This window comes from Styela clava, chromosome 7 (genome assembly GCF_964204865.1).
Source record: "Styela clava chromosome 7, kaStyClav1.hap1.2, whole genome shotgun sequence".
Lineage (NCBI taxonomy): Eukaryota > Metazoa > Chordata > Ascidiacea > Stolidobranchia > Styelidae > Styela > Styela clava.
The window spans coordinates 4,703,723-4,731,470 of NC_135256.1; the positions used below are offsets into that span (position 1 = coordinate 4,703,723).

The 27,748-nt window shown below is 36.6% G+C and overlaps 2 protein-coding genes across 3 annotated transcripts in view; one reads left to right on the forward strand and one right to left on the reverse strand.

Moving 5' to 3' along the window:
• The first annotated feature begins 2,762 nt into the window (after window positions 1-2,762).
• LOC120328758 (heat shock 70 kDa protein 12A-like) lies at window positions 2,763-21,010 on the forward strand. The gene is made up of 17 exons (XM_078114152.1): window positions 2,763-2,968; window positions 3,541-3,695; window positions 4,597-4,776; window positions 5,216-5,438; window positions 5,897-5,982; window positions 10,635-10,734; window positions 11,437-11,508; window positions 12,579-12,699; window positions 14,462-14,578; window positions 15,195-15,299; window positions 15,488-15,604; window positions 16,397-16,627; window positions 17,262-17,390; window positions 17,798-17,974; window positions 18,496-18,787; window positions 19,652-19,788; window positions 20,340-21,010. Exons 1-17 carry the CDS (start codon window positions 2,826-2,828, stop codon window positions 20,631-20,633), a joined length of 2,679 nt encoding a protein of 892 aa, XP_077970278.1. The 5' UTR covers window positions 2,763-2,825; the 3' UTR covers window positions 20,634-21,010.
• Window positions 21,011-21,842: 832 nt separating this feature from the next.
• LOC120327702 (uncharacterized) overlaps window positions 21,843-27,748 on the reverse strand; it is a 34,063-nt gene continuing 28,157 nt past the window's right edge. For both annotated transcript variants that reach the window (XM_078114153.1, XM_039394046.2), the window contains exon 12: window positions 21,843-27,661. The gene's annotated coding sequence lies outside the window, so the exon portion shown is untranslated. The remainder of the gene's footprint in view (window positions 27,662-27,748) is intronic.

The window sequence follows — 27,748 nt, forward strand, 5'->3', positions numbered from 1 at the left end:
TGAACCAGTGAGGTTTCAAAATCGTGGCGTGGTTTTACTTGAGCAAAACAAAGTAATGGCTGCAAAGTTTTTACGCTGTGATACTTTCTACGTATACAATTACTATTGAGCAACACTTCAATGCCAAATAAAGAATAAACGAAATATCGGTCAGAGACCGAAGACTTATCGATCGAAAGTTAGGGGGTCCCCAAAGCGCTCTTACTAAATAACTCGCTAATCATACGACATAATTCGCCCAAAATCAATAGGCTTCTGGTCCGAGATATGATGAATGCGCATGCAAAATCTGGAGCAGATTCAATCTCGCCAGGAGTGAAGCTGGTGCATGGTCCCAATCGTCGTTCCAATGACTTCTTCAGAATGCTATCAGGGGTGTGCGTTTATGTTGGTGGGCTATATAACCAACTTCAGACTTGGCCACACAAAAAATTAGTTGTTCCATGTACACAACGAATATAAAGTTAGCGACAACTAGGAAGCAGCGAGAAAGCAAGGGAAGAGGCAACGAGGCTATCTCGTAGACTTCCATTAGTAATGAAGGCGTCGGGCAAAACGTAAACATAAACTGTCAGATTAGGATTTTATGCTCGGTGGAGAAAATCTGAGTGTTGGCGTGGGCCACACTAAATGGCTTATTGGGCCCGCTTGTGGCCCGTCTGTTGCATAACTCTGTGTTTAATGTTTAGCACATCCACACAAAACAGGTTTAGTTTGTTGTTTCTCATCAGCAATGCTGGAGGCAAGAATCATCCAGACAAACGGCTGTAGCTTAGAAAACGCGCTCTGTCAATCTAATTCTCTTTGAAGGGTAAAACGAGCTGATCACCTAAGGGGCATATACAAGGGGTGCCGGTCGGAACCCCCATTTTGAAATTTAGGAAAAGCATTTTTCTCTGTATCATACATAGCAATTTTAGGAATAGATATGATAGGATTTACATATTTATCCCGGGGGAGAGGAAAGCCGATAAGACGGCTTAGCCATATGGAGAACCACGGCCTCTCGTCCGGTTACCATTCCAAGTCGGGTATGGGATTAGTTATATTGTTTGTTTTCGGAAGCATGAACTTGGTATTTGTAGCTTGAAACGACTTTTAGACTCTCAAGACTCTTAAAAACTCATGTAGTCCGAACCTCGTCCCGACCCGCTAACTGTTGGGAACTAACTTGGTAAGTAGAAATTCCAGAACTGCCCCCTTTCCCCCATTTAAAAATTGTTGGCTACGCTGTATATTCTGCTATGTTCTGTAAAATCACTGACAAACCGCATATTTCCAATCTTCAAACTACGGTGACATAGTAGCTCCATAATCAATGAAACATGTGTAATTCATATCAGATTGTTCAATAAAAGTAACCTGTTGAAATAGCAAATCCAGGCGGAGCTTTTTCATATAACGGACTAACAATCACTCAAAAAAGCGAGTCCCGAATACATATTTTTCAATCTGCAATTTTATAACATACCATCCTTTATCAGCTGAGCAAAAAATTTGGTTTAAATTACTTCTAAATTCCATTACTGCAAATCTCTTTTCATACAGTCTACAAACAATACAGATAGTTTGTTTGAAATTTGATATGATTGGTGGAAACATTTCTTCTATTCATAGAACTGATTATAATGGCTTCATTAGACAAAAGGTTGAAATTCCAATGCGACGCGGAGAGACAGAATGACTGAATATTTGTTATGTATGTCGTAGTATATGTTGCACTTATGCTGTCAAGAAGCAATTTTCAAAAACAGAATTGGAAGAACAAAGGTGGCCTACAAAGACAGCGTAGACATTTTTTTTGAGGGAGAGTGTGGCTAATTAAAAATAAAAATATCGCTTTGATTTGATCTTGCCCGCTGTTTATTTTGGATAATTACATTTCTTTATTTTAGCTATTTACGTTCCATTCACGTATTTTTGGAATGAAACATACTTTTGCCCTACTATCTGTTATTTGTAGCTTAATGTTAGTTGGCTATTGTTGAGGTGGAGCGCGTCAATGACAAATTCTAAAACGGGGGCGCGGCTTAAAACGTTTGAAGACCACTGAGTTAGACGAAGATGGTTTTTACAGCTACTAATTTAAATGTTTAATACATGACTATAAGATTTAGATATCTCAAGTAATTCTCAAAAATGTTAAAGTGAAGTAAACAGTTTTTGTCACACTATTACTAGATGGTAATAGATTTATTACAAAATAGACTTTTATACACGGAGGCTGCAAACTTGAGATATCTCGAGTAACAACTAAAAAGGGTGAAATTGTCGAATTTTCTGAGGCCTTTCTCTCATTTTCTCCAAACAAGGCTATAAACAAGCGATTGATTAGTAGTGTAATTGCAAGTTGAAGTTATTTGTGGCACCACCAAAATAGATATGTTCATGTCTGCTCAAAACAGGACTGCGTCCACATCTAAAACTGCAAGTTACTAAGTTCTAGTGGTCGCACATTAATCGCTGGGACAGGTCTTCAATAAATACCTATAAACACGAAAACTTAAAATTAAACTGTCATTAAAGCAGTGCAACTTTCTGCTCAACGAAGTTCTGTTGTAGAGTTTTAACTCAATTCAGAGGAAAGATTGTTAAATATAATACCCAAACAATATATTGTATCGAAAAATTTCCTTTGCAATTTTAAAAATTTCAAGACTTATAGACAACATATATTTTGTTTTTAAGGTCGACTTACATGTCTTACACTATACTTACATGTCTGCAGGGGAGGCTTGTGAATGATAGGTTTTTTTATTTTAGTAAAAGACGGCGAACGGAATTTCTAGGCTTAACGAAACATATATTATTTTATTTCCATTAAAATGATTCGTCAATGGGGAGTACGTGGTACACGTAATGAGATAATGTCACAAGAAAGAATGCCAGAAGATTTATTGTCAGGGAAATCAATGAAGAGTGATGACGTAATGCCCACGGAACTTGGAATAAAGAAGTCAAAGTCAAGGTAGCCGTAGCTGTATTTTATATAATTCATGACAAACCACAAGTGTAAACGAAGTCTTTTGACTAAATGTTTGATGTTATTTGCTTTGCTTTTCCAAACTTTTTCTGGGTCTTAACTTTAGTTGCCCACTCGTGGATCTTTATAAGAAACACAAAATGTTTGTTGATATAAAAACGTTCTGGTTACTCTAGCACAGTGAACGCCAACCACCGAGCCGCGGCTCATCGCCAGTTCGCGGAAACGTTACTGTCGTTCCACAGAAAGGTGACCCAAACACGGACAAGGCCCTAATAACACCTCTACAATCTAACCACCACAAACCCTGCGAACAGTAAATGGTCGGCAAACAAATGCAGATCTCACATTATCACCTTTGTTTGAACATATATTTTTACTAACGAGTGTAATTTATTACGCGAGCTTACTTTGTTTGTATAAAGCTGTTCCGCCAACATTTTGTTTAGGCTTTACCGGTCTGTCTTTGAAAAAGTTACCGACCACTGCTAGCAGTCTTTCGTGAATCAAAATATAATTTTATGTGTCGAAAATAATTTCGAAAAACGTTAATTCAGTCACTCCGTTTTGGCTGTTGTTTCGGCCCCCGCACCTCCCGGATGCGATGAAGATTCTCGAATAATCTCAGTCGCTGTTGGAGGAAATGACGAAGACCATGACGTCATAAATGAAGACGAAGAAGATGACGAATTTAGTGATGTAGAGACAGAAGGTAAATTTTTAGAGAAAAAGTTGAAACAACTTTAGATAACTTTTTATCATTTAACATCTCTAGAAAGACACGTTGAACGGTGTCTAAAGGTTAGCTTATGAAATTATCAGAATTAGGCATAGTTTATGAGTGGAGATACGTATATTTAAGACTCTATTACGTACGCTATAAACTCTCGCGATAAATATACGCTATAAAACCAGAATAAAAGAAAACAAGAAAAATGTTGAGAATTCACGCGCCAAAAAATTTCCTATTTTACTCAAAATATGAGTTCGTCAGTGTGGCCTCGTTAAAAATGAACCTGTGATTGTCTATGTGAATATTGAAAATAAGACATGTCTACAAATTCTTTTTCTTACACGTAGGTGGGCTTATTAGCAAGTTATTCGAAGGGAGAATACCTCCCTTTTCTTTCACCAACCAACTCGTAATGAGCAACTACCTAAAGCACTATATCGGGGTGAATACGCAAAGAAACTTCAAACACCTTTTATTTATTTTTTAATATACAGAGGTATGCTTGTGGTCTTGCATTGAGTTTAGCTCAGGGATGTGCAACCTGCGGCCAGCGGGTCAAATGCGCCTACAAGGAAAACTTGTGCGATCCGCGGAGAAGTGTTAATTTTGAATGGTGTGTGACCCGCGATTCCCTAACAGCTAGCTTGTGTGAAGCCAACAGCGCATGTCATAAGATCAATACCAAATATTTTGTGCCCATAACTACTGAAAATCCTAAGTTAAATATAGGTGCGGCCCGCGGCCATTTATTTATATCTGGCTCTCCTGGGTTAAAGGTTGCATACCCTTGGTTTAGCTTCAGAAAAAACATCCACAACATGCCACAGGATATAGATATTTTGAATTCAGAATCACAAATTTGTTGACCATTTTTTCACAGATGATGAAGGTCTGTCAACTCTCTATGAGGAAGAGGAGGCGGAAGTAGCTGATGACGTCACGAGTAATTTTCAATATTACAGTATTGACGATGTTGACTTAGATGAAGTGTCGTCACAATATGATAAACGGAGCATAGCCACACCAGCTCCTCGTGACGTCACACCAACTCCAGCTGGAGGTATGTTAATATGCGTTTTGTTATATAATATTTGTATATATTGTGCTGTTCTGAATATTTTTTTGACTTAACAAATAGATAGATACTATGCAATTCAAGAGTCCTGCTGTGCACTAACACAAATGTATTTGTGTAACGTTTCGTCTGATCAAAATCAGACCTCATGTCTCTCTCCTGTCTGATTTTGTGTTAGTGTGCAGCAGGACTCTTTAATTAAATATAGAATAGTTATGCTTCAGCACCTTGCCTGTGTTAGCCAAGTGAATATACCCCCCGCTCATAGGTTTCAATCTCTTTCACAACTTGATGTAAAATAGGCGAACAAATTAGTTACATCTTATTGGTACACATACTTCTAGAGTGTTTTTGTCTAGACAACACATGAAAGGCGTGGCGTTATGAGACATTGTTTAATTCGCATTTACTGTATTTCTCCCAGAGTCAACTCCACGAAACGTTACACCAACAAACGAAAACATATATCAATCTATATTACCGACGCCACATCATCAACACCAATATGCTTTCGATGCGACGTCATCAGGTCATAGTCGACAGAACAGTGATGACGTCACAGGAGTTCTTGTCAGAAGAAAAGCTGTAAGATCTAAGAAAATAAATGAAAAGCAAAAACAACAGAAACAAGAAGAAGCATCTTTACGGTAAGTGGTAACTAATCTCTGCAATAATCTGCAGTACTTAGAACTTACTCCCGTAGTATGTGAAACAAGATGGCGGACACCGGAACGTAGTATGTGTACCAGGTTAGGGTTAGGTTATGATTTTATTCCAATTTTCTTTATTTTAGTTCTATTACGAGTTCGAGGACTAGCCAAGTGATTCCCGTAGTATTTGTACCTGAAATTATGGCCTAACCTTATACTGGTACTCATACTTATACTGCTCCGAGGTCCGCCATCTTGGTTTACATACTTCGGGAGTATCCTCAAAACTGGAGTGGGGGAAAAGATTGGAGGTGTTTTTCTCAGATCTCACATTTTTGAATTAGTGGCTCTATAGACATTTATTAAGTCGATTCATGATTTCTGCTTCTTATTATTAATTCTGTGGATAAAACTCATTGAACGTACTTGTGTTACCAGTGTATTTATTTCTACAGGAGCCCTGAAGTCAGGTCACCCGTGAGAGACAACTCTTTCCGTGGATTTTTGAATGAAATGTTTGAAAGAACAAAGAACAGAACAAGTAACATGGAATTACTTTCTATTTTACTAATAGTCTCATGGCGTAGTACACAAGCAACGAATTGTTTCATTGTGTAGCCCAGGGGGTGGGCAAATTACCTGGCCAACTTGTGTCTGCTGAAATTACGACTATAGCTTTTATGAATATAGAATTATGTTTAAAATTACGATTGAAATAATGTCATAATGACCGTGATTGTTCCATGAGGCTTACATTAGCCTATAGCTGTTGTAAATAAACTTTAGTTATTTATAATTTTCCATATTGAGTTTTTGGCCTCTGGCCCGGTAACCAAGTCTATTATCTGTAACTGGCTCACTCAGAAAAATAATTTCCCACCGCTGATGGAGCCCAATAAGCCATTTAAATAGCAATTAGGACCATATATTTATCTGTAACCTTTACTGTTAAAACATTCTGATTAAATATCACCGATCAGAGATTTCGGCTTTGAACTCTCATTTTTTAAAACATAGCAGCTGCTACGTATCAGCGACTGCTCATCCGGTTTCTTTTTCAACTCGCGGGTTTGGCAAGAATTATATAAAAACAGCCACTCGACTTAGTAAGCTGAAGGATTTCAAAGAAACGGATTCTTAACGACAAAACACAGTTTATTACATTTTTTTGGTTTGGTTGTTTTGGCGAGGAGGTGAATATTAAGATTGCGTGAATATTTCCATTGGTCAAATAAAACAGGTCAGAAAACTAATGCTGGGGTAATATTTGTCTATCTCTTTAGAAGCGTATATTTTTCCTTCATTGAGATTATTAGAACCCGTGAAATAGTGCATAAATTCCAACTAAATGCGCAAATATTTAAAAATCATGACCCAAGTATACTTGTTAAGACCAATAATCAAAGCATATGTCATGTAATGTCTGTGATTTCTTTAAGGCGGTAAATATATAAATTAAGAACAATAGATATTGTTTCGTAACACTGATCAAATAACATGACGCCTATTATGATGTAACTATATAACCCCTTTACAATGTTCTCTTTTAATTTTTGGTTTACCATCCGCACAAGTATGGTCAGAGTGAAATAATAATTATTGTTGAGATATTTGGCAAGATCTGACTTCAAATTGAAATGTTTATTCAACAAAAATGAAATTAGAAATTTTATTTACAAAATGTCATCAGAACGATTTTTTCCCGATAATGCCCGATTCGAATTCCCTTCGATGAGGATGCCAAACATTTTAGTAGTAAATTTAGTAAATATAAAACAAAAGTACAGCGACATCTGCAGCATTTAACAAGGCCGGCGGGGTAGCGAAATGACATTACTAAACCATTAAAAACAAATATTCTAAAAAGTAAATAAGTCAAGTCTTACTTAGATTGGGAGTCACGTAATTATTGAACCTACATAGTATCAGTATGACATGGACAAACTACGGCCTGCGAGACAAATCCGGCCCGTTAGATTAAAGATCGTAGATTGTGTAAGTTGTATTTTATGTTGACAAAAAAGTTCAAGAACTTCGTTGAGATTGCGATTAAATTTAGCTTCGGCACGAGGCTTATTGTTTTCCACTTTTGCTTTTGTAAGTATTGTTGTAAATATTGTTCATAAAATGTAACTTTTTACGACACACTTACATGACCCGCCAGTATAGGTGGGCAAAATGTTTGGCCCTTGGTCCAAAAACCTTGCCCACCCTTGGAATATAGCTCCTGGTATTCCACTGGTGGTCACGCGTAACGTCTCCTTTACTTAGTGAATGCGTGTGGCCTTTCGTTGGGCAAATTCCTGATATTCAATCGGGTACTTCTAGCATTTTAACACCAGCAAGTCTGCGAATTTTATATCGCCACCGAGAGCAAGATATGATTATTTACAATCAGGGGTAAATGAAATTAGTACAAACAAAATACAAACTCTTCACTGACCAGTGTGAAAATACAGGTTGTACATAAAGTCCCTTTACAATTTCAATTTTGTTGTGAAGTCAGTTCTCAATATGTCTCAACCAAGTTTGTTGTTTTTTAATCATTAATTGTTGGAGTATTTTTACTTCATTCAATACATCTGTGAGGGCCAAAACTATATATATATGGTATCGATAAAATTTTAAAAAATTTAAGACTTTATGGACACGCTATATAGTAAAAACTTATATTTTAACTGCAGTACGCAGTGTTTTTTGTAGCTAACCTTACATTGACATGTATCAATAACTACTTAAAGTAAAATCCAATTCATAACACTGACGGGTAGTTAACTTAACTGAACCTTAACCTTAACTGAAAGTGGAAATATCATTGATATAATAGTTGCAAGTTTGCTTAAACAAATCGAGTAACCAAGCCATCAACTAAATGTAGAAAAAGTGCTTATAGAAGAAGAGTTGCAAGTTTGCTCAAAGCAAGGTCCCGAGCCCTCACACACAGGTTTAGCTTTGCCACCAAGATGTCAGTCAAATAATATTGAAGATTGGGTCGCTCTCAGTGTTGGAAACAAGTCAGATCATAACATTTAAAACTACTCATTCAATCTCGAAAATTTTCTTAAATAGCGCACAATAATATTATCCAAGCTTGTGAAGTCTGTTTTTCGTCACTCCAGCGTTTATCTAACAATATTAACCCTTTTGTTACAACAAATATTCACACCTCAATTGAACGGTTTAGTTGTTAACTAAGGGTTAAAATCTGTAATTCAAACATTCCTCTTTTATCAATTACGTGTAAATGGATCACGATTGTTTAGTGACGTCATCAAAATCCCTTTCAAGTGGTTGAAGGCAGATCATCGCAGTTTCGCTTATCTAATGCAGCTAGGCAGCGGAAGAAATTGTGTCCGTTTATTACCAGAAGAAACAAGAAATTATAAAAAATTCAACAGGAATACCAAAAAAAGTTTAATTTTGAATACTTCCTCATTTACTTATTTGGGCTTCATTTGTAGCATTTGAAGGATTGCGCGCAGAGGAGTAATAAATTTAGTAATATCAGGTTCAAGCACGTGCTTTTATCAAAATCCCTTTCAAGTGGTTGAAGGCAGATCATCGCAGTTTCGCTTATCTAATGCAGCTAGGCAGCGGAAGAAATTGTGTCCGTTTATTACCAGAAGAAACAAGAAATTATAAAAAATTCAACAGGAATACCAAAAAAAGTTTAATTTTGAATACTTCCTCATTTACTTATTTGGGCTTCATTTGTAGCATTTGAAGGATTGCGCGCAGAGGAGTAATAAATTTAGTAATATCAGGTTCAAGCACGTGCTACTACAAATAGCAGTCGCAAGAATAAGTGTTTTTAGACGGGTTTTCACTGTTTTTAAGCGTTTTAGCAGGGTTCTTGGTGTTTTTCAGACGGTTTTTCACTGTTTTTAGCGTTTTAGCAAGGTTATTGGTGTTTTAGACGGTTTTCACTGATTTTAAGCGTTTTAGCAAGGTTCTTGGTGTTTTTAGACGGTTTTTCACTGTTTTTAGGCGTTTTAGCAGGGTTATTGGTGTTTTTAGACGAAGTCTTATATAGCTGCGGGTATAGACGTCCAAGACAAAATTTGGTCTCTAAGAGAGCAAATCTCGTATTTATGAGAAAATTCACCCAAAGAAAGGTTACACTCAATCAGAAGTAAAGGAATTTACTGGCGAACACTGAAGTGCGGAGATGTGCTGAAACTATAAAAATCATGATAGTACAACAGGAAATGCCGATTGTCGTAAGACCGAAGCAGTCCAAGTCAATGCGAACAGAAAGATGAAAATTTACCTTAAACCCAGCAGATCCGAATATTTGAATAATTACATAGTGCCTTCGGGGGCACAGCCAATTGCGGGTCGGATAGCCACCCCCAGCACCCCCGCCTTCCTTTTGCAATGTAAAAAAAGCATTTTTCGGTTTCATACACAGCAATTTTTCTCAGCTTGAACCGTTTTTAGACCCTCAAGGCCAGGGTGGTCCAAGGTTGTCGACTCCGCGGGCCACAAAAATATTTTTGCATTGTTCGCGGGTCACAATAGTGCCAACGAATATGTAAACAGTGCAATACAAAACAAACATTTTTATTGTGCAAACACATAGTTATCAAGCATTGCCAACCCAGGCTAATAAATTCCGCATTCCATTTTTAGTTTTCTATGATTTCTATATTGTTAACATATATTCCCGACCAAAAAGATAGAAAGCCAGATAACAATTTAAACTGCCAGGCACATCATTCAACTTCGCTAGTTTCTTGAGCTAGCCATAACACTAGTCAATTGATATTAGTGATGTAACAATATGTCAAAAGATTTTTCTTATTACTTTTATGACGAAACAACACGAAATGCGATTTTTCGATTACTCTCCGAATGTGACGCGGGCCACAGATAATGGAGAGGCTGGCCACATTAGGCCCGCGGGCCTGGGTTTGGACCATCCTGCTCAAGGCGCTTAAAAACCAATGTCAGTAGATCGGCGCATTTAAATAATTTGATTGACAATGTGAGCAGTGCTTTGTCAAGAAAGAAAGTATGGCACACTGACTATAATTTATTATGAATGAAACGACATATAATGAAGTCGCTTGTGCATTAATTTGTAGTTAAAAGTTGATTTGAATTATGTGAAGGATGAGAGCAATATTCCTGGAATGAAGCCCCTCACTTCTCACATTTCTAATTTCTCCACTTCTGTTTGATTTGTTACAGCAAGTGGTGTAAGCCAAAGTTCAGAATATAGCAGCGTTATGACGTCAGAGGATAGTGGAGAGCTGCTGAGTGCCAGATCGGAAACATCACTAGCATCTGGGTGAGTTTTTCCCTGTATTAACTCGCGAATATAATTTCGTGAATCTTCCTGAACGAATATGAAATCGTTACATTCAGATAATTTTGATCACGAATATAATATTAGTACTTTTTGTATAATGTAAAAATGCAATGCAAGAGTACTGCTACACACTAACACAAATGTATATACACAAATATATGATGCTATAGCATGAATAAATAAGACTATACTATGCAATTCAATAGATTATTGAAGTGGTATATACATTTGTGTTAGTGTACAGAAGGACTCTTGAATTGCATAGTATATAGTCGTATGCTACAGCACCCTCGCATTATATGCATACGAATCCACAAGCGCAACGGCATTGAGGAAGAATTGGGAGTTAGTCTCGCGTAACCTCTACTGATAACTTTTTGTAGGAACGAGAAAATATTTTTTTTTCTCATAAAAGAAGATTTAATATTAGCTGTTTAAAAGTCTTTGTTAAGTTTTGGTCGGTGTTGGTTTTTTCGATGAAAATATGCTTTTAGCGGTCCAGCTAGACCACAATAAAAATTTAAATTTATTATTTCCACGAGCGATTAAATATCGCTTGGCGCCGTAATTGAGTTCAATTTAACATGTGGCAAATTTTACCTAATTCAAGCTCTTGAAAACAAAAAACTCTGACACAAGGTGTTCGCTATTTCTTCAACCCAAATAACTTTTCGTTTTCAGTATTTCATCGCTATCGACACCCAGACCTCAACATTTTGTCGTGGTTGCGGTGGATTTTGGAACAACTTACAGGTAAAGTTGAAAGTAGATTTATCAATAGACGTTTGATTTTGTATAAATGAAACCCATCAATTCAATTACCAATTTTTTGGGTTTCATTTACTTTGGGACACCCTATATTAAACCATACTACGATATTGCGAGTCTCTAAATTAAAAGCCCAACGAGACGACATCGGTGGCAGCTTGAAATCATCAAATGCTACAGTCGGATTGTATCTCTTTATATTATAAAACTCAGTCTGAGATCATTAGAGGCAAGTGGTGAGGCGTCCCAAGTCGCAGTCTAGTATTTTACCCAGAGCCTTTTTTTCATATTTGCGGTAGTCGAGGGGATCTTAGTCAAGGGGAGGGAAATAGGGAATCTTAGTAAAAAATATTCGAAAGAATAGAATGCGGTTTGCATACGTAAGAGTTCTAGCTATCGATATTTTATTATTTCGACATGAAGTCAAAGAGTGGCCAAGATATTTGTAGGAAGCGATTGTTGATATGTGCCCCAAACAATACATAAACAGAAGCCATAGTCATAATCAAGTTTATTTTTTTCAACCAGTAAAATAATAAACAGATACGATGCAAAATTTGCGAAAAAGTCAAGAACATAATTTTACTGGGGAAGGGAAGCCACGGGGAAGCAAAGTATTTGGTATTTGCCTCTTTGCATATTTCCAATCTCATAGGTTCAAAGTTCCACATGTTGCGTCTCGCTAGAAAATCATCTAATGTGATATAATGCGCTTCTGGCGAGTCCACCTTCGCGAAAATATAAACCTGTCGTCTATATGGCATTTCAATAACATGCTACAAAGGATGGTTATGCATTCAGCTTTGTGCATCGTCCTGATCAAATCCATATTCGCATATTTCCAACTGCATAGGTTCAAAATTTCACATGTTGCGTTTCGCTAGGAAATCATTTAACGTGATATAATGTGCTTCTAGTATAGTCCATATTCAGAAAAAATATAAAACTGCTGCATATATGGCATTCCAATAACATTCTACGAAGGAGGCGATTGAAATGGCATTTGAGACCCCATAATCATAACTATTTATAACTTTTATCTCATCCTGTTTCAGTGGTTATGCATTCAGCTTTGTGCATCGTCCTGATCAAATCCATATGATGCGCAGATGGTCAGGTGGGGATCCAGGAATTAGCAACCAGAAAACTCCAACTACCATTCTACTGAAACCGTCGGTGAGTATTTCCGCCTAGAGTGGTAAACGTTGCAAGTCGGTGTCTTTCTATAATATATAGTGTTCCTAAATAGAGAAAAAGTGTTCATGCTGGTTCAGAATCCAAACGCCTAGTGTAAGTGGGGTTATCAATGTCAAACCAGAAACATTTCGGTTCTTTATTCAGTGACTCCTTTATAGGTAAACGTTGCAAGTCGGTGTCTTTCTATAATATATAGTGTTCCTAAATAGAGAAAAAGTGTTCATGCTGGTTCAGAATCCAAACGCCTAGTGTAAGTGGGGTTATCAATGTCAAACCAGAAACATTTCGGTTCTTTATTCAGTGACTCCTTTATAGGTTTAAAAACTACTTGTACTGCCCAGTGTTGAGTCTTTCATTTAGTTCTCTGGGAATTTACTTACTATTCTACAGGAGCCATCAGTGAGTATATTGAGCCTACTGCGATGAAAGTAACTTTTTTATAGCGTCCTTACATAAAGAGAATTTGTTGAGGCCGGGGTCAAATACCTTGCCCAGTGTTGAAAACATTAACATATATACCGCTTAAGTTATTATATTAAGTTATTAATGCAAAACTGGCAACATCTCGGTTCTTTCAAAACTCAGTAGGTCATTGATTTTGAATATCTGTTTGTACACAATTATGGCGTTCCAGAAGTGTGTGTACCAATATGGAGGTAACTAATATTGGTCGCCTATTTTACATCAAGTTGTGTAAACTGTAAAGGAACTGAAACCTATGGGCAGGGGGGTATATTCACTTCGCTAACACAGACAGCCCCCGAACTCGTAATAGAACTAAAAAAGAAAAATCGGAATAAAATTTTTTAAATTATGGAGTAACCCTAAGCTGGTACATATACTACGGGAGTACCCAATTACGAGTTATAATTAGCCAGGGGCTTATCACTTCGTGTCCACGTGGTTCAATGAACTTTTGGACTGTGTTCATTCGATAGTTTTGCAGATTTTAGGTCTTTTATTAAAGATGAGATTATCATATTTATCACGGAAGAGGGGAGAGCCGATAAGGCGACACAATCATGACGAACCACGGTGTCTCGTTCAGTAACCAGTTCATGTCTGGTTCGTGGGTACTTCCGTAGTATGTGAACCAGGTTAGGGTCAGGCCATAATTTTATTTCGATTTTCCCTATTTTAGTTCTGTTACCACTTCGGTGACTGTTTGTGTTAGCCAAGTGAATATACCCCCATAGGTTTCGTTCCTTTTACACGATTTGAGGTAAAGTAGGTGAACAAAATTAGTTACCTCCATATTGATGTGAAGTAGGTGAACAAAATTAGTTACCTCCATATTGATGTGAAGTAGGTGAACAAAATTAGTTACCTCCATATTGATGTGAAGTAGGTGAACAAAATTAGTTACCTCCATATTGATGTGAAGTAGGTGAACAAAATTAGTTACCTCCATATTGATGTAAAGTAGGTGAACAAAATTAGTTACCTCCATATTGATGTGAAGTAGGTGAACAAAATTAGTTACCTCCATATTGATGTGAAGTAGGTGAACAAAATTAGTTACCTCCATATTGGTACACACACTTCTGGAGCGCCGGTTCGGGAATGTCTAACCAATTATTTGTTTCAGATTTATTGACTTGAATTGCTTCAATATCGAATTCTCTTTAATACAGTTTATTTGTTTTCATTATTATTCAGAATTAGTCCGCTTTATTCATTGAAAGACTAGACGAAGTTAACTAGACAGGAGAAATGTTTTATTTATATTTTTTTTTTCAAGGGTGCTTTTCATTCATTTGGATTCGAAGCGCGAGATTTCTATCATGATCTTGACCCACAGGAAGCGAGGAACTGGTTTTATTTTGAAAGATTCAAGATGGCGTTGCATTCAAACTTGGTAAGTACGAATAAATCTAACTTTTTTTTATTTTCAGCAGAAAATAATATCCAGTGGGATATCTTTTTTTACTAATTATTTTATTATTTAATGAAGACGATAATTTTGAAAGGTGCATTTGGAACAATTTTGAAATACCAAAATAGTGCCAGAGGTATAGGGAAATAGAATTTCGTTGTTTCACAGAGAGGATGAGAGTCATTGGAATGCCTTTAGCTTTTTTCTGGTTATCCTTCTGCGTGAAACAATCGAACGGCAACTAGGCAATATCGATGTGACTTCCCAGGTGTATTATCGTACACGATTTACGTAAATTACCCCACAAAAAGTTGAGCAATTCTGCCTACACGAACATCAATCCTTATGGAATTACAACATGCAAGTAATCAGTTGTGGGGTCTAGAAAACTCCTCATAAACCCTCCATTCTTTACAAATTACTGGTAAGAACTGACTTACGAATTAGACAATCATAGTGCTTGCAACTCTTCTATCGTAATTATAATTTCGAAGGAGGGCACGTCTGTTTTATAAAAATATATTATTTTGCAAACGTCACAGATATTGCAAAATTTGGGACCAATTTGTAAAACCAAACCAAGTTGTAATTTTTTCAGAAACTGAGCAAAACAACTCAACTCGTTGCAGCAAATCAGAAAACGATGCCAGCAATTCAAGTCTTTGCCCACGCGCTGAGATTCTTCAGACAACACGCATTACAGGTGAGAATAGACAAGAGCGTAGCCAGTTCAAAATTGTGGGGGGGGGGAGCTTGTATGTAATGTAATTGTAAATTTCTCACGATCACAAGATGACGAACGAATTTGGTGGGATACAATATTCAGTATGAAAAAATAGAATGGTTGCAATTGATGTTTGTTAATATTTTTATGTTTTTTACTTACTGTAGGAACTCTCTGATGAACTCGGTACGCGCATGCGCACTAGCGATGTCAGGTGGGTCGTGACAGTCCCAGCTATCTGGCGCCCACAAGCAAAACAATTCATGAGAGAAGCAGCATATCAGGTATCTGGTTTTAATTTGGCCGCCTAGCGTATTTGGGTTTTCATTGTATCACTATGCATCAGAGATGAATATACATTAGTTGCTATATCATGACTAATTGTAATTGAACTGTAACTCTTCTGACATATCAGGTATCTTTTACGTTACGTATTTCGTCATGTCACATTGGTCGTTTTGAACACCACTGCTCTTCGAAGAGGCAATAGGCAAGCAGTTAAATACTGTGCGTATATATTTATGGCTAGGTTCTACTAACCAAACAAACTGTAACCGTTCTGTGCTGAAAAATTATAATGTTTATTTGTCTCCCGACTTGGATTTAAGATATCGACTTACTTAACGGCACGTAAACCTAAGATCTGCAGCTCGCAATGTTAGCGCAAATATGCCGCAGTCGCAGATAAATTACCGCAGATAAATTACTATTTATTCCTCTTGCTAATTACTGATAAATATGGGAGAAACAACGAGCTTGATGTTTCTCATCATCTCTTGTTTATCTCATATTTATCCAATTCCAAAAATACGCAACAGTAAAACAACTAGTTAGCTATTCCCATGCCCGTCATGAACTGGGGGTCATAGTCGGACGACTAACTACAGCCCGCCATAAGAAGTAAACGTCTAATCAGGTTTCCACTACCCATGTATAGTTCTAAACATATTATTTACTTAATCATTGGTTCTAATCATAATTTCGCATCTGATCATTGGTACAACTTACAAATTACCATTTAATTGCTCCAGATGGAAGGACCGTATATATTATAATATGATTTGTTAATTATTCAGGCTGGACTTGCAAGCGAGGATAATCCGAGTCAACTAGTTATAGCGTTAGAACCGGAAGCGGCGTCAATATATTGTCGGAAGTTACGTAACACTCAATTACAAACTACGTCACCTGATGATCTCACAATACAGGAATCTCTAAAATCGGGATGTCAGTATATGGTTGTCGATTGTGGGGGAGGCACTGTTGACGTCACAGTACACATGATTGTTGGAAGCAAAACTCTTCAGGTAATATAAAATATCGGGTATTTTAAATGTTATTTTACAGGTATTTAGTTTGGTAAACTTCAATGTGATAAATCGTATCGAGTATCAGCGAGTTATAACCCATTAAATGGATTTTGTTACGCTCAAGTTTTTAAATGAAACTCTACTTGATCCAATAAACTTTCAACCAGATTTCCTAGATTCAGAAAATCATGTCAAACTGAAAAAAAAACGGACGGTTTCGTTGATTATTGCGACTATTACTTTGAGAACAGCTTGATTATTACCACTGTTTGAAGCTCTTAGCGCGTGGTTGTTTGTGAATCCCACATTGTTAATTTAAATATGCTCTACTTTTCGATAATGGTACGTTGTTTTACAAATAGACAAAACATATGCCAGGAATTTTCAAAGTGGGGTTCTGAAATTTCTAATTGTCAAGTTAGACCCTAACAGCTAGCAGGTTCAAAGCTTCAAAAGTCTTGAGAGTCTAAAAGCGTTTCATGCCTCAAAAATTGCTATGTATATTATAAAAAATGCTCTTTTTACAAATCAAAGATGGGTGTCCGTTATAATAACTCACAAAATACGTTATCATTACTAGCTGGCAGTAATTTAAAGCAAAGGCTTGTCTTAAGTTGAGATATTTTTTTAGGAAGTCCGTGCTGCAAGTGGTGGAGCTATGGGAAGCGTTGCTGTTGACGCAGAATTTGAACGATTATTGAGAGACATTTTTGGCGATGATTTTATTGAAGAGTTTAGAAGGAAACGACCAGCAGGAGCAGTAAGTATCTTATGAACTTTTTTTAGTATTTTGAAAAGCTCCAGTACGAATTTCGACAAGTTATCCTCCAAGTCTAGGCATAGAGTAACTCAAAGCTACAACGGCTTGAATTCCCGTAGACAAATTGACAAAATCTCAGAGCAAAATGTAGGTAATTTGCACAATGAAGTATATTTAGGTTGACTGAAACCTTTTTCTCCATGTAATAACTTTTAGAGAATTCAACTTTACATAGAATTTATATTATATATATAGAACTTCGAGAAGAGTGGACTAGCCAAAATGTATAGTTCTGCGGATCGTTAGCTGTCAGCTAAGAAAATACACATGACCTGCAAGCCGGGTTACACCCCAGTTTGATTTTAGAACGGCATGATAATGACAGTTTTTAAAACTATTTATAACAGGTTGATCTATTCGTTGCATGGGAGTCGAGGAAACGATCAGCCAGTCCAAGCAAGAATTGCTCGTTAAATATTTCTTTACCTTTTTCTTTCATTGATTTGCATCGGAAACTAAAGCAGGCATCTGTAGACGAAGTTGTCAAGAAGTATAACGATCCCAATGTTAAATGGTCGTCACAGGTAAAAACGAGAATAATCTGTGAAAAATCTTCCTTATGTTACTGTTTACCTCGCTTTTATCACTAACTACAGTTTTCATTCTTTCCTCGGATTGTAGCCGAAAGCAGGTGAATGTTATCAACCCCCTCCGGAATTCACTACATTTGGTATTAATTGCATGTTTATGCTTTCACAAATTTTGGAACTTGAAATATTTGGTTCAACTAAAATACTCCGTCAAAAACGGTCATGCAGAGAAACTTGATTATTTTTGAAAATATCGGAAACGAGTACCTAAAACGCTTTCAAAATCATTATAATAAGACAACTATGGATAAATTGAGGAAATATGTTTCGTACATCGACATTAAAACCAACAGCGGTTAACTGATCAAATTTGTATGGTTAACCGTCAGTGAGAGTCGCCAATCTTGGACGAAATTCCCAGCCCAAAGTATTACATACCATGGCTTCTTGCATAGAACCTCGTTCAGAGTGAAACGTGTAAAACGTCGTTTTTAAATGCATCTTTTATTCGACAGGGAATGCTTCGTATCACACCAGCTCTTATGAGAAGACTATTTCAACCAACGTTAGATGCCATCGTGAACCACGTAGCATCACAAATCGATTCAAGAATCTCACACTTGTTCTTAGTGGGAGGTTTCGCCGAGTCTCCGTTGCTACAGCAACAGTTACGTAATGCTGTTGGCGACAGAGTTCGCGTTATAATACCCAATGACGTCAGCCTTACAATATTAAAGGGAGCGGTTCTTTTCGGTTTGGATCCGACTACAGTGCGCATGCGAACGAGTCAAATGACGTATGGCGTTGGTAAGTGTAGATATTCAGGGGGTAGAGCAGTGGTTCTCAACTATTATTCTCTTGTGGTTCATTTTCAGCTTCAACAATATCCTGAGCCCACGAAACTCAAAATATTTGAGGTTGAGGTTTTTATAAATAATATAAACAATAAAATAAAAGTGTCTAATTATCCGCTGGCAAAGTTGAACTTGAAAATCTTGGTTCGAATTTAGTTTTGCGTTTCCTTAGAACTATGGTAGGCCAGGACTCTTCCAAAAATTATTGAAAAACGCTGGCATTACTGGTATATATAATATATATTATTATTATAGAAATCGACTCGTGGGTGTAAATGTAGGCATGGGTTACCCTATGACTTGGTCAAGAGTTGGATTGGAACCCTAAATCTTAAACCCGCAATTCTAATATAGCCCTAAGTATTTGCCCATACAATGATGTTTTCTCCGGTTAATGCTCCATGCTTGCCATATCGCACAGATTGTAATATAGGGTGTCCATAAAGTCCTAAAAAAAATTTAAAATTGCAAAAGGAATTTATCGTTACCATATATTGTTTCGGTGCTCACAGATATATTATGAATTAGGAATACTTGGAAAATTACTGTTCAAAAAACAAGGTTTATTAAAGTATATTGAGAACTGACTTCATAACAAAATGGAAATTGTAAAATACCTTTTTAGACACCTTGTATACTGGGTAGTCAATCAAAAACGGACGAAATGTCGGTCTTCACAAAAATGGTAGCTCTTTAGTTACTCCTTATTATCAGTGGCTTTTTATACCATTGTTCAAATCGGCGATGGAAAACGCCTCGATAAAATTAGAAGTGGAATGAATATTTCTGATTGTAATAATTCAATCTATCGTTGCAGGAATTCTGAATGCATTCGACGCATCAAAACATCCCGCTCATAAAAGATTGATCAGAGATGGCCATGTCTGGTGCACAGATATATTTGATGCTTATGTCATTGCAGGGAGCATGGTCGGACTCGGAGATGTTGTACAGGTTTGTAAAGCTAATATATTTTTTATTTGAATCAATGTGTAGAATTTGGTAAGAAAGAGTTTTCTTGCCGATGTACATTGTATAAAGATTTTTATATTAGTCATATTTATCACGGAGACAGGAAAGACGATAAACGGCCTAATCATACAGCGAACAATGCCTCTCCGTGGTTAACCATTCATGTCGAAAATGGGAATAGAATTTTCATATTTATAAAACTATTTGTTTCCGATGCGAAGTAAGTCTGCGGGCAGATCAGGTATATGTGGCTGCTTGTACCTCGCCCTCTTATTTCGTCATATTAAAACAAATTTGCCAAGCCTAATTTGGCTACGTTTCTGCTATTAACTGGAAACATTTCGTCATGAACTGGCTACGCTGTTGACATGAAATTGATTTTTTTTCATTCATTGTGTATGTACAGTGTGTATTTTCAACATGATATTTAAATAAACTACCGCTTACTGCTATTTAGGAATTTATTACATAGAAACTTTCGCTCCTAATTTTTATGGCTACTGGTCTTAAAAATCCTTCAACTTTGTTCACAGCGGAGCTACGCCCCAGTACGGCGAGACCAAAACACTGTCGTGATCAATCTATATTCATGCGAAAGGTCTGATGTAAAATTCATTGACGAAGAAGGAGTAAGAAAATGTGCTACATTACGTGTGCATCTACCTGTGACGTCATCAGCAGGAATGACGTCATCTGCGAATCAAAAATCATCAAAACGAGAACTCCAAATTTCTATGATGTACGGAGACACGGAAATCAAAGTACATTGCCTTGATGTCGTCACCGGGACTAAAGTAAATGCAAGCATCGACTTCTTGGCGAAATAAAGAGAACATTTGTCAGTCAAAGATGCGAACGATGCATGTTGCTTGGTTTGGCCATTCTTGATATACTCTTGAACTCGTAGGGTTGGAAAAAAGAGTTATATGACTGCACACTTGTATGTAAAAGCGCTTCTTCCAATACAAATGGAATTTACATTCGAAAATTTCAAAAATCACATTTGCATATATATATAGTCGTAATGCATACATACTGCTAGTCGTAACAACCTTTCAAAATTGTCAAACCGTCATGTCATCTCAGTCTAGGAATCAAAACGAAAGTATTAAAGCATGCATTCATTCCTAGCTTCGTTATGTTATATATGTTGTATATTTTTTTAAATCAACGCCACGATCACATAAAATTGTATTTCAATAAATTGTGATAAATGCATAAAGGCGCTTATGCTAGAGAAAGAAAGCCAAGAATAGGTACGAATTAAAGGCAATTGAACAGCCAAAACGGGACTAAAAATTGCTGTGGAGGAGGTGTAATTGATTGCGTAACAGTGGATTGAGCAGCCAACTGTTAACAGACCATAAAAGAGAGCGTCAGCATCAGGAAGTGCAGTGCGTGGGCAAAACACAAATAAATCAAGCTAGACTGAATTATTTGTTACTTGCACGATTTTCAGAAAAACCGTTATATCCGCATTTCTACTCCTCTCGACAGAATCGATCATATGAATAGCTCACAAACTAAACGATCCAAATACGTGGTGCAGGGTTTGAAGAAAGCGAAACTGCGACATATCAACACTTGCTACTATTTCAACTTTGCTATAATCTCACAACACCGACGCCAATTACCATCATTAGTAGGATTTCAATCTGCTGTGTAACTAGCGCCGCAAGGACGGCCGCCAAACCTACTTTCAGTTTCATAGGATAGTATTTACATATTTATCCCAGGGGAAAGGAAAGCCTATAATACGGCTTAATCATATGGTGAACCACTGCCCCTCGTCTGATTATCAGTCCATGTCGGGTATGGGATTAGTTAGCCAGTTATTTGTTATCGGATGCATCGACTGGATAGTGGAGGAAGCCGTAACCGACAGGTGTGAATCACCTTACAGTGGCGAGGAGTCCAGCAATCCATTCGCACATAATTCACTTCTCGAACCCACTCAGGGTAATACAAGCGTAATCTTAACGATTAGGGCGATGCGCCACACCGACGAGCCAACCTTCTAACCCTTAAACAAACTCAATTTCCATAGATTTTAATTATCTCATCACAAAATTGCAAAGGAAACAAAAGAACGAAACGAGCGCAATTCATAATAATAACAAGAGTAGGCTATATATCATAAGCACCATCAACGAGATTCAATCAAAAATGCGAAAAAAGCTGAAATATTTGAAATGAAGGTACACAAGCACTTAAGGAAAAGTAAAAAAAATGCAAGATTGAAACGAATCCTCTAAATGTAAGACCCAGGCTTTACTCGCTTTGGAACGGGATAGGATTTACATATTCATTCCTCGGGAGTATGGCAAGCCACGGCCTCTCGTCCATTTACCAGTCCATGTCAGATATGGACTTAGTTGGCCGGTTATTTATTTCAGATGCAAGTACTTGATGATGAAGCGCGGATGAGCCTTATAGATATCATTTTTTATCATTCACAAGAGTATTTTATTTTATTAATGGGATTGACATGAAAAAATGTCCAACTGTGGCCAGTTGAGTATATCATTCCAGCATCCCTGATTAACTAAGGGGTAGAGACACTAATATACTATTTATCACAGATCGGAAACTATAGCCAAGCAAGCAAAGTAAACCCGAGTTAATTGTCCAAACGATACTCTTGTTGCTTAAGAATATAGTACATGAATGTGAGAATGAAATGTCCTAAATGTCAGAAACAAAAAGCATGAAACGTTGATCTTTCAGAGAATACTGAAGCTTTTTAACCAACGAAAATAAATCAGCATAACAAATTTTATTCTAAACAGAGAAAACATACAAAAGATAAGAGTTGTGTAGTCGGAGAAATTCTACCAGACTCTTACAAAAACTGAATGAGTTTTCCCCTGTTTTTTGCACTCACTAAGAAATAACGAAGGATCATCTCTAAGAATCAGGTAATTTAAAAATTTGTACAAATCCGTAAATCTAGAGACTCCCTCAAAAGAGTAGCAAATTGCCCTAAAATATATAACATTTGACATGAGACTTGATAACTGAAAAATTATTAATTCAGCCTAACATAAGGTGTAAAATAGCAGAAAATTAAATGAAAGTACAGAAGTGCGAATGGCTATTTTGAACAATAAACTGACCATCAATTAATCACCTTTTCATCAAAATAAGCAGTGACTTGGAAAAAAACGAAAAAATTCTCAAAGTTGAGCCTTTTCGGTTGAAAAATTGAAGTCCATGCATTTGTTTGTTTAATCCTATTCAAATCCGTTTGATATCATGATATTTTTGATACAAATAAATGTACTCCCGAAGTATGTGAACCAAGACGGCGGACACCGGGACTTAGTATGTGTACCAGATTAGGGTTAGGCCATAATTTTATTCCAATTTTCCTCATTTTAGTTCTATTACAATTTCGGGGACTAGCCAAGTGACTCCTGTAGTATTTGTACCTTAAATTATAGTTTAACCCTAACCTGGTACAAATACTACGTTTCTCGAATTAATATTAATTTGATTATTCCAACACGACACCTTTTTCATATATACAGGTCCATAAAGTCTCTCGACAATTTAAATTTTGTTATGTCAATTTTCAATACACATCTTGACCAGGTTTGTTGTTTTTTATTCTGTAGTTGTTTAAGAATTTTTACTTCATTCAATAGGCTACATCTGTGAGTTCACACCAAAACAATATATAGTATCGATAAATTTCATTTGCAATTTTAAGACTTCATGGACACCCTATATTGCTTTTAAATCTGTTGACATGAGATAACCTGGAATTTCAATCCATGACTACAAGCAAAGAGAAAATAGCAAATACAGAAATAACATCTTAAGCTTAGAAAATCAGTTGAAAAAATATTTTGATAAATTTAATATGATAATGAACAACCCAATGCTTGGATTAATATAGCAAAACAAGAACATTCACCAAAAATCAGATTTCTTCATCAGTGATCGGAATTTGCAAAAAGCGAAAGAACATACCCTCGTTCTAAACTATAATAAGCATATTATGGTGGTATTCAGTGTTTTGTAAGAGATAGAACTTTAAGCTAGACTTTCGATCATGTTAAAGCGTACAAAACTCTTAAAAACTTCCAGAAAAAATCAAGTTAAACTGTTAATCTTTTTTATTTTAATCAAGCAACAGAGCCATTATGACTAGCCTCTTAAAACGGAGTAATTGCATTGCATAAGTCTAGGTATTCGATTATCTTGGTGAGATTATTTCTAGTGGTTAAGAGATCAGGTGATCATGATGTCCGCAATGGCCATGTTAGTTTTACAGGTTAAAACTTTTGGTTCAAAACTTAAAACTACACTCTACACATCTCTGAAGATGAACAGGTTTGGTTAGTTGATTCCAATCATTGATTGTTGTAGCCGACTTTTTTGTTTGGAGCTTCGTTAATGGTAAATCTGTGAAAAATAGCAACAAGGGGACATCAGGAATACATACCTGTTAGAACATATTATGGAGCTTTCCCTCATCCTATACCTCAATTTGTCAGAACAAATTGGTTCTTGAATTAAGAAAAAAAAATCAATAAAAACGTTTACTGCTAAAGTAATAGATAACACACAGTGGGGAGAAAGTCACAGTGCATTCATTATTCGTGGTGTTAAGGATGTCCATGCCAAGTTTTTTGAGTTTCCAGAAAACTCATTTAAATAATGAATCATTGAATAATCAATCGGTACTCCTACAGTGTGTGTACCTGGTTAGGGCATAATTTTATTCCGATTCTCCTTGTTTTAGTTCTATTACGAGTTCGGGACTGTCTGTGTTAGCCGAGTGAATATACCCCCTGCCCACAGGCTTCCGTCCCTTTAAAGAACTTGATGTAAAGTAGGCGAACAAAATTAGTTACCTCCATAATGGTACACACACTTCTGGAACGCCACATAATTAATATGTGATGTCAAATTGGGGTAATTTTGTAAGTCTAATTAACATATTCAACTTTTTGAATTCAATGGAAAATTTTAGTTTTATTACCAACCGCCAAGGACTGTAGAAACAAGAAAATTGTTTATGAGAAGTTGGATGTTTTAACAAGCAAATTCGATCATTACAATTAATAGTCAAAGAAGATCACCAGAACTTCATTGAGATGCCAAAGTTACAGGACACTCATTTCAAACTACGGCCAAAAACATTCTACGTAAGACTCATAGAAGATCAGTGGGATGTGAAATTTGAACAGCAGTGAATTCAATACAGAAGTTTTGGAAAAATATTTGGACTAGATAATGTATTGCTGAACTAAAATGTTGGAAAGCCATTGAGATGTCATCATACATGATCAAAATAATTGTGTGTGACTTGAAGGAAGGACATCATTTCAATAGAGTTGGCGTAGCAATTGAACATTGTGAATTCCACATGCTGCTGAAGTATTGGAAAAATATCTGGACTATTTATTGTATTGCCGAGTGTCTAACAAGTTGGAATGCCACTGAGATGTCATTATACATGATCAAAATAATTGTGTACAACTTGAAGGACATCATTTTAATAGAGTTAGTTTAGCAGATGTTTTTGACTGGAGTTTTGGTAAAAATGGATTAGCTATTGAATGCTGAATAGATTTTTCAAATTTTCAAATTAAAAGTTTTTGTTTATGGAATGGACATCCTTAATATATATCATGACCAATTATGATCATTACATCCACCAACTGTTTCCAAATACTGAAAACAGAAGAAAAATCTCTCCCCAAAAATATTTTGAAATGACGAAAAGGAACTTTAGAAAATTAAAGTAAAAATATAAAGAATTAGAATGCGAAAAATATTTAGTTGAAAGCAAAATTGAGCATCATAGTGTTACTGGCAACCCAGTAAATAGGAAACCCTAAAGTAGCGGTTGCCAAAGTGGGGGCCCATGGCCCACCAAGAGGGCACAGAGCAGTTGGAGGGGGACCAAAATGCTAGTCGCAAAACTGATTTTACATTTCCCTTTACCCCCATTCTTTCTAGTTTCATTGCTTGACAAGGTTATTTCAGAAGGGCTGTTCACCTTGTTGAGCATGAATTGTTTGAACATAACACTATAAATACTACGGTAATCAATGACAAATAGGGAGAGCATGCATACGTGCTAAAAGACGCAAAACTGATTTTACATTTCCCTTTACCCCCATTCTTTCTAGTTTCATTGCTTGACAAGGTTATTTCAGAAGGGCTGTTCACCTTGTTGAGCATGAATTGTTTGAACATAACACTATAAATACTACTGTAATCAATGACAAATAGGGAGAGCATGCATACGTGCTAAAAGACTCCTGAAGTTGGGCCAGTAGCCATAAAAGTTTGGGAACCACTGCCCTAGAGCATGAGGGGTAGCATGCAGATTTTTAGGTTTAAAAAATGGCTTAATCGTTGTCATATCATTCCAAACATTAAGCACACTCTACTGCTCCAGCACTATATAGTAGTGTGGGTTAGCAGGTACAATATCTCTAGAGCAGGGGTGTGCAGCATTTTTTGTTGGTGAGACATCTAACTGGGCCACACAAAAAAAAAATAGTTTTTCCACGTACTCAACGAATTAAAAATTTAGCAACAACCATAGGGTAACAGCAAAGACAAGAGAATGCAGCTATCGCTTCTCTTTCTAGTAATAAAATATAATGAAAATATTTATGTATTTTTTTTATCAATGTGAGCGTCTTTTTAAACATAAACTGTCAAATTAAGATTTCAAACTTGATGGGGGAAAAAAACTCAGTTTTGATGAGGGCCACACTAAATGGTCTGCTGGCCACCCCCTCTATACAGGATTCTCATGTATAAGAACATATTACAGGACTTCTCGCTGTCTCAGTGTGGTTTATGCAACATGTACCCCTTTTTACCAGTTATCAATTTGATGTTGAAACGCAATTTCAGTCTATCTTTGGGTTTTACCATTCAAGTATATATAGGAGATAAGTCTTTGGGCTACACCCTGAAAAAATTTGTAACCCTTTCCACCGCAATTAAAAGCAAATAAACCTTTCCACAGTAGTATTGTTCAATTCAATCAAATTTGAATCTGTCAAGTCTGGTTCAAAATAGTCTCTCCATAGATATAAAACTGTTGCCTCGATAACGTGACTACAATGTATCATGGCATTAAATGAAATCGGTGGCACTTCAAAGTACTCACAAACAAATCCTTGACTTCTCACAGAAAGTACTTAACATATACTACATACTGACCGTGCCATCAAACGAAGTCAGTGGCAGGACTTGGTGAAGTACTTAACATAAACTAAATACTGACTGTGGCATCAAATGAAGTTAGTGGCATCTTAGGAGGGCCACAAACGAATCCTTGATAGCCTACAGAAGGTACTTAACATATACTACATACTGACCATGCCATCAAACAAAGTCAGTGGCAGGACTTGGTGAAGTACTTAACACAGACTAATTACTGACAGAGGCATCGAATGAAGTTAGTGGCATCTTAGGAGAGCCACAAACAAATCCTTGATAGCCCACATAAGGTACGTAACCAATACTAAATACTGATCATGGCATCAAATGAAAGCGCTGACATCTTGTAGGAGCCACAAACAAATTCTTGACAGATGTCTGGTTACTAGTCCATGTAAGGAATGGGATTAGTTAATCAGTTATTTGCCTCAGATGCATGGACTACAGATACCAAATACTGACAGTGAATGTATATCCCAGCTTCCAGGAGAAGATAACACTTCTGGCAACCAGTTATTGTTTTGTTCTCTGAAAATTACCATGTACACTTTGAAATACACAATGCCGTTCAATGTTCAAAGATGCTGTGGCACCAGATTATTCTGTGACATTACATGGTGCTGATTCAGGTTTCTTGGTTGATTCTCATAAGAGTAATCTAAAATGAAATTAAAGATTTCATTATTTAACTAATCAACCAGTACCAGGGAGTCCAAAGAAAAAGTACTTGAACACACAAAATTTG

Coding starts and splice junctions, on each gene's coding strand:
- LOC120328758 (XM_078114152.1), top strand. CDS start 2,826: ATGATTCGTCAATGGGGAGTACGTGGTACACGTAATGAGATAATGTCA. Junction 10,735..11,436: donor GAAACATCACTAGCATCTGG/GTGAGTTTTTCC, acceptor TTTCGTTTTCAG/TATTTCATCGCTATCGACAC. Junction 19,789..20,339: donor GACTCGGAGATGTTGTACAG/GTTTGTAAAGCT, acceptor CTTTGTTCACAG/CGGAGCTACGCCCCAGTACG.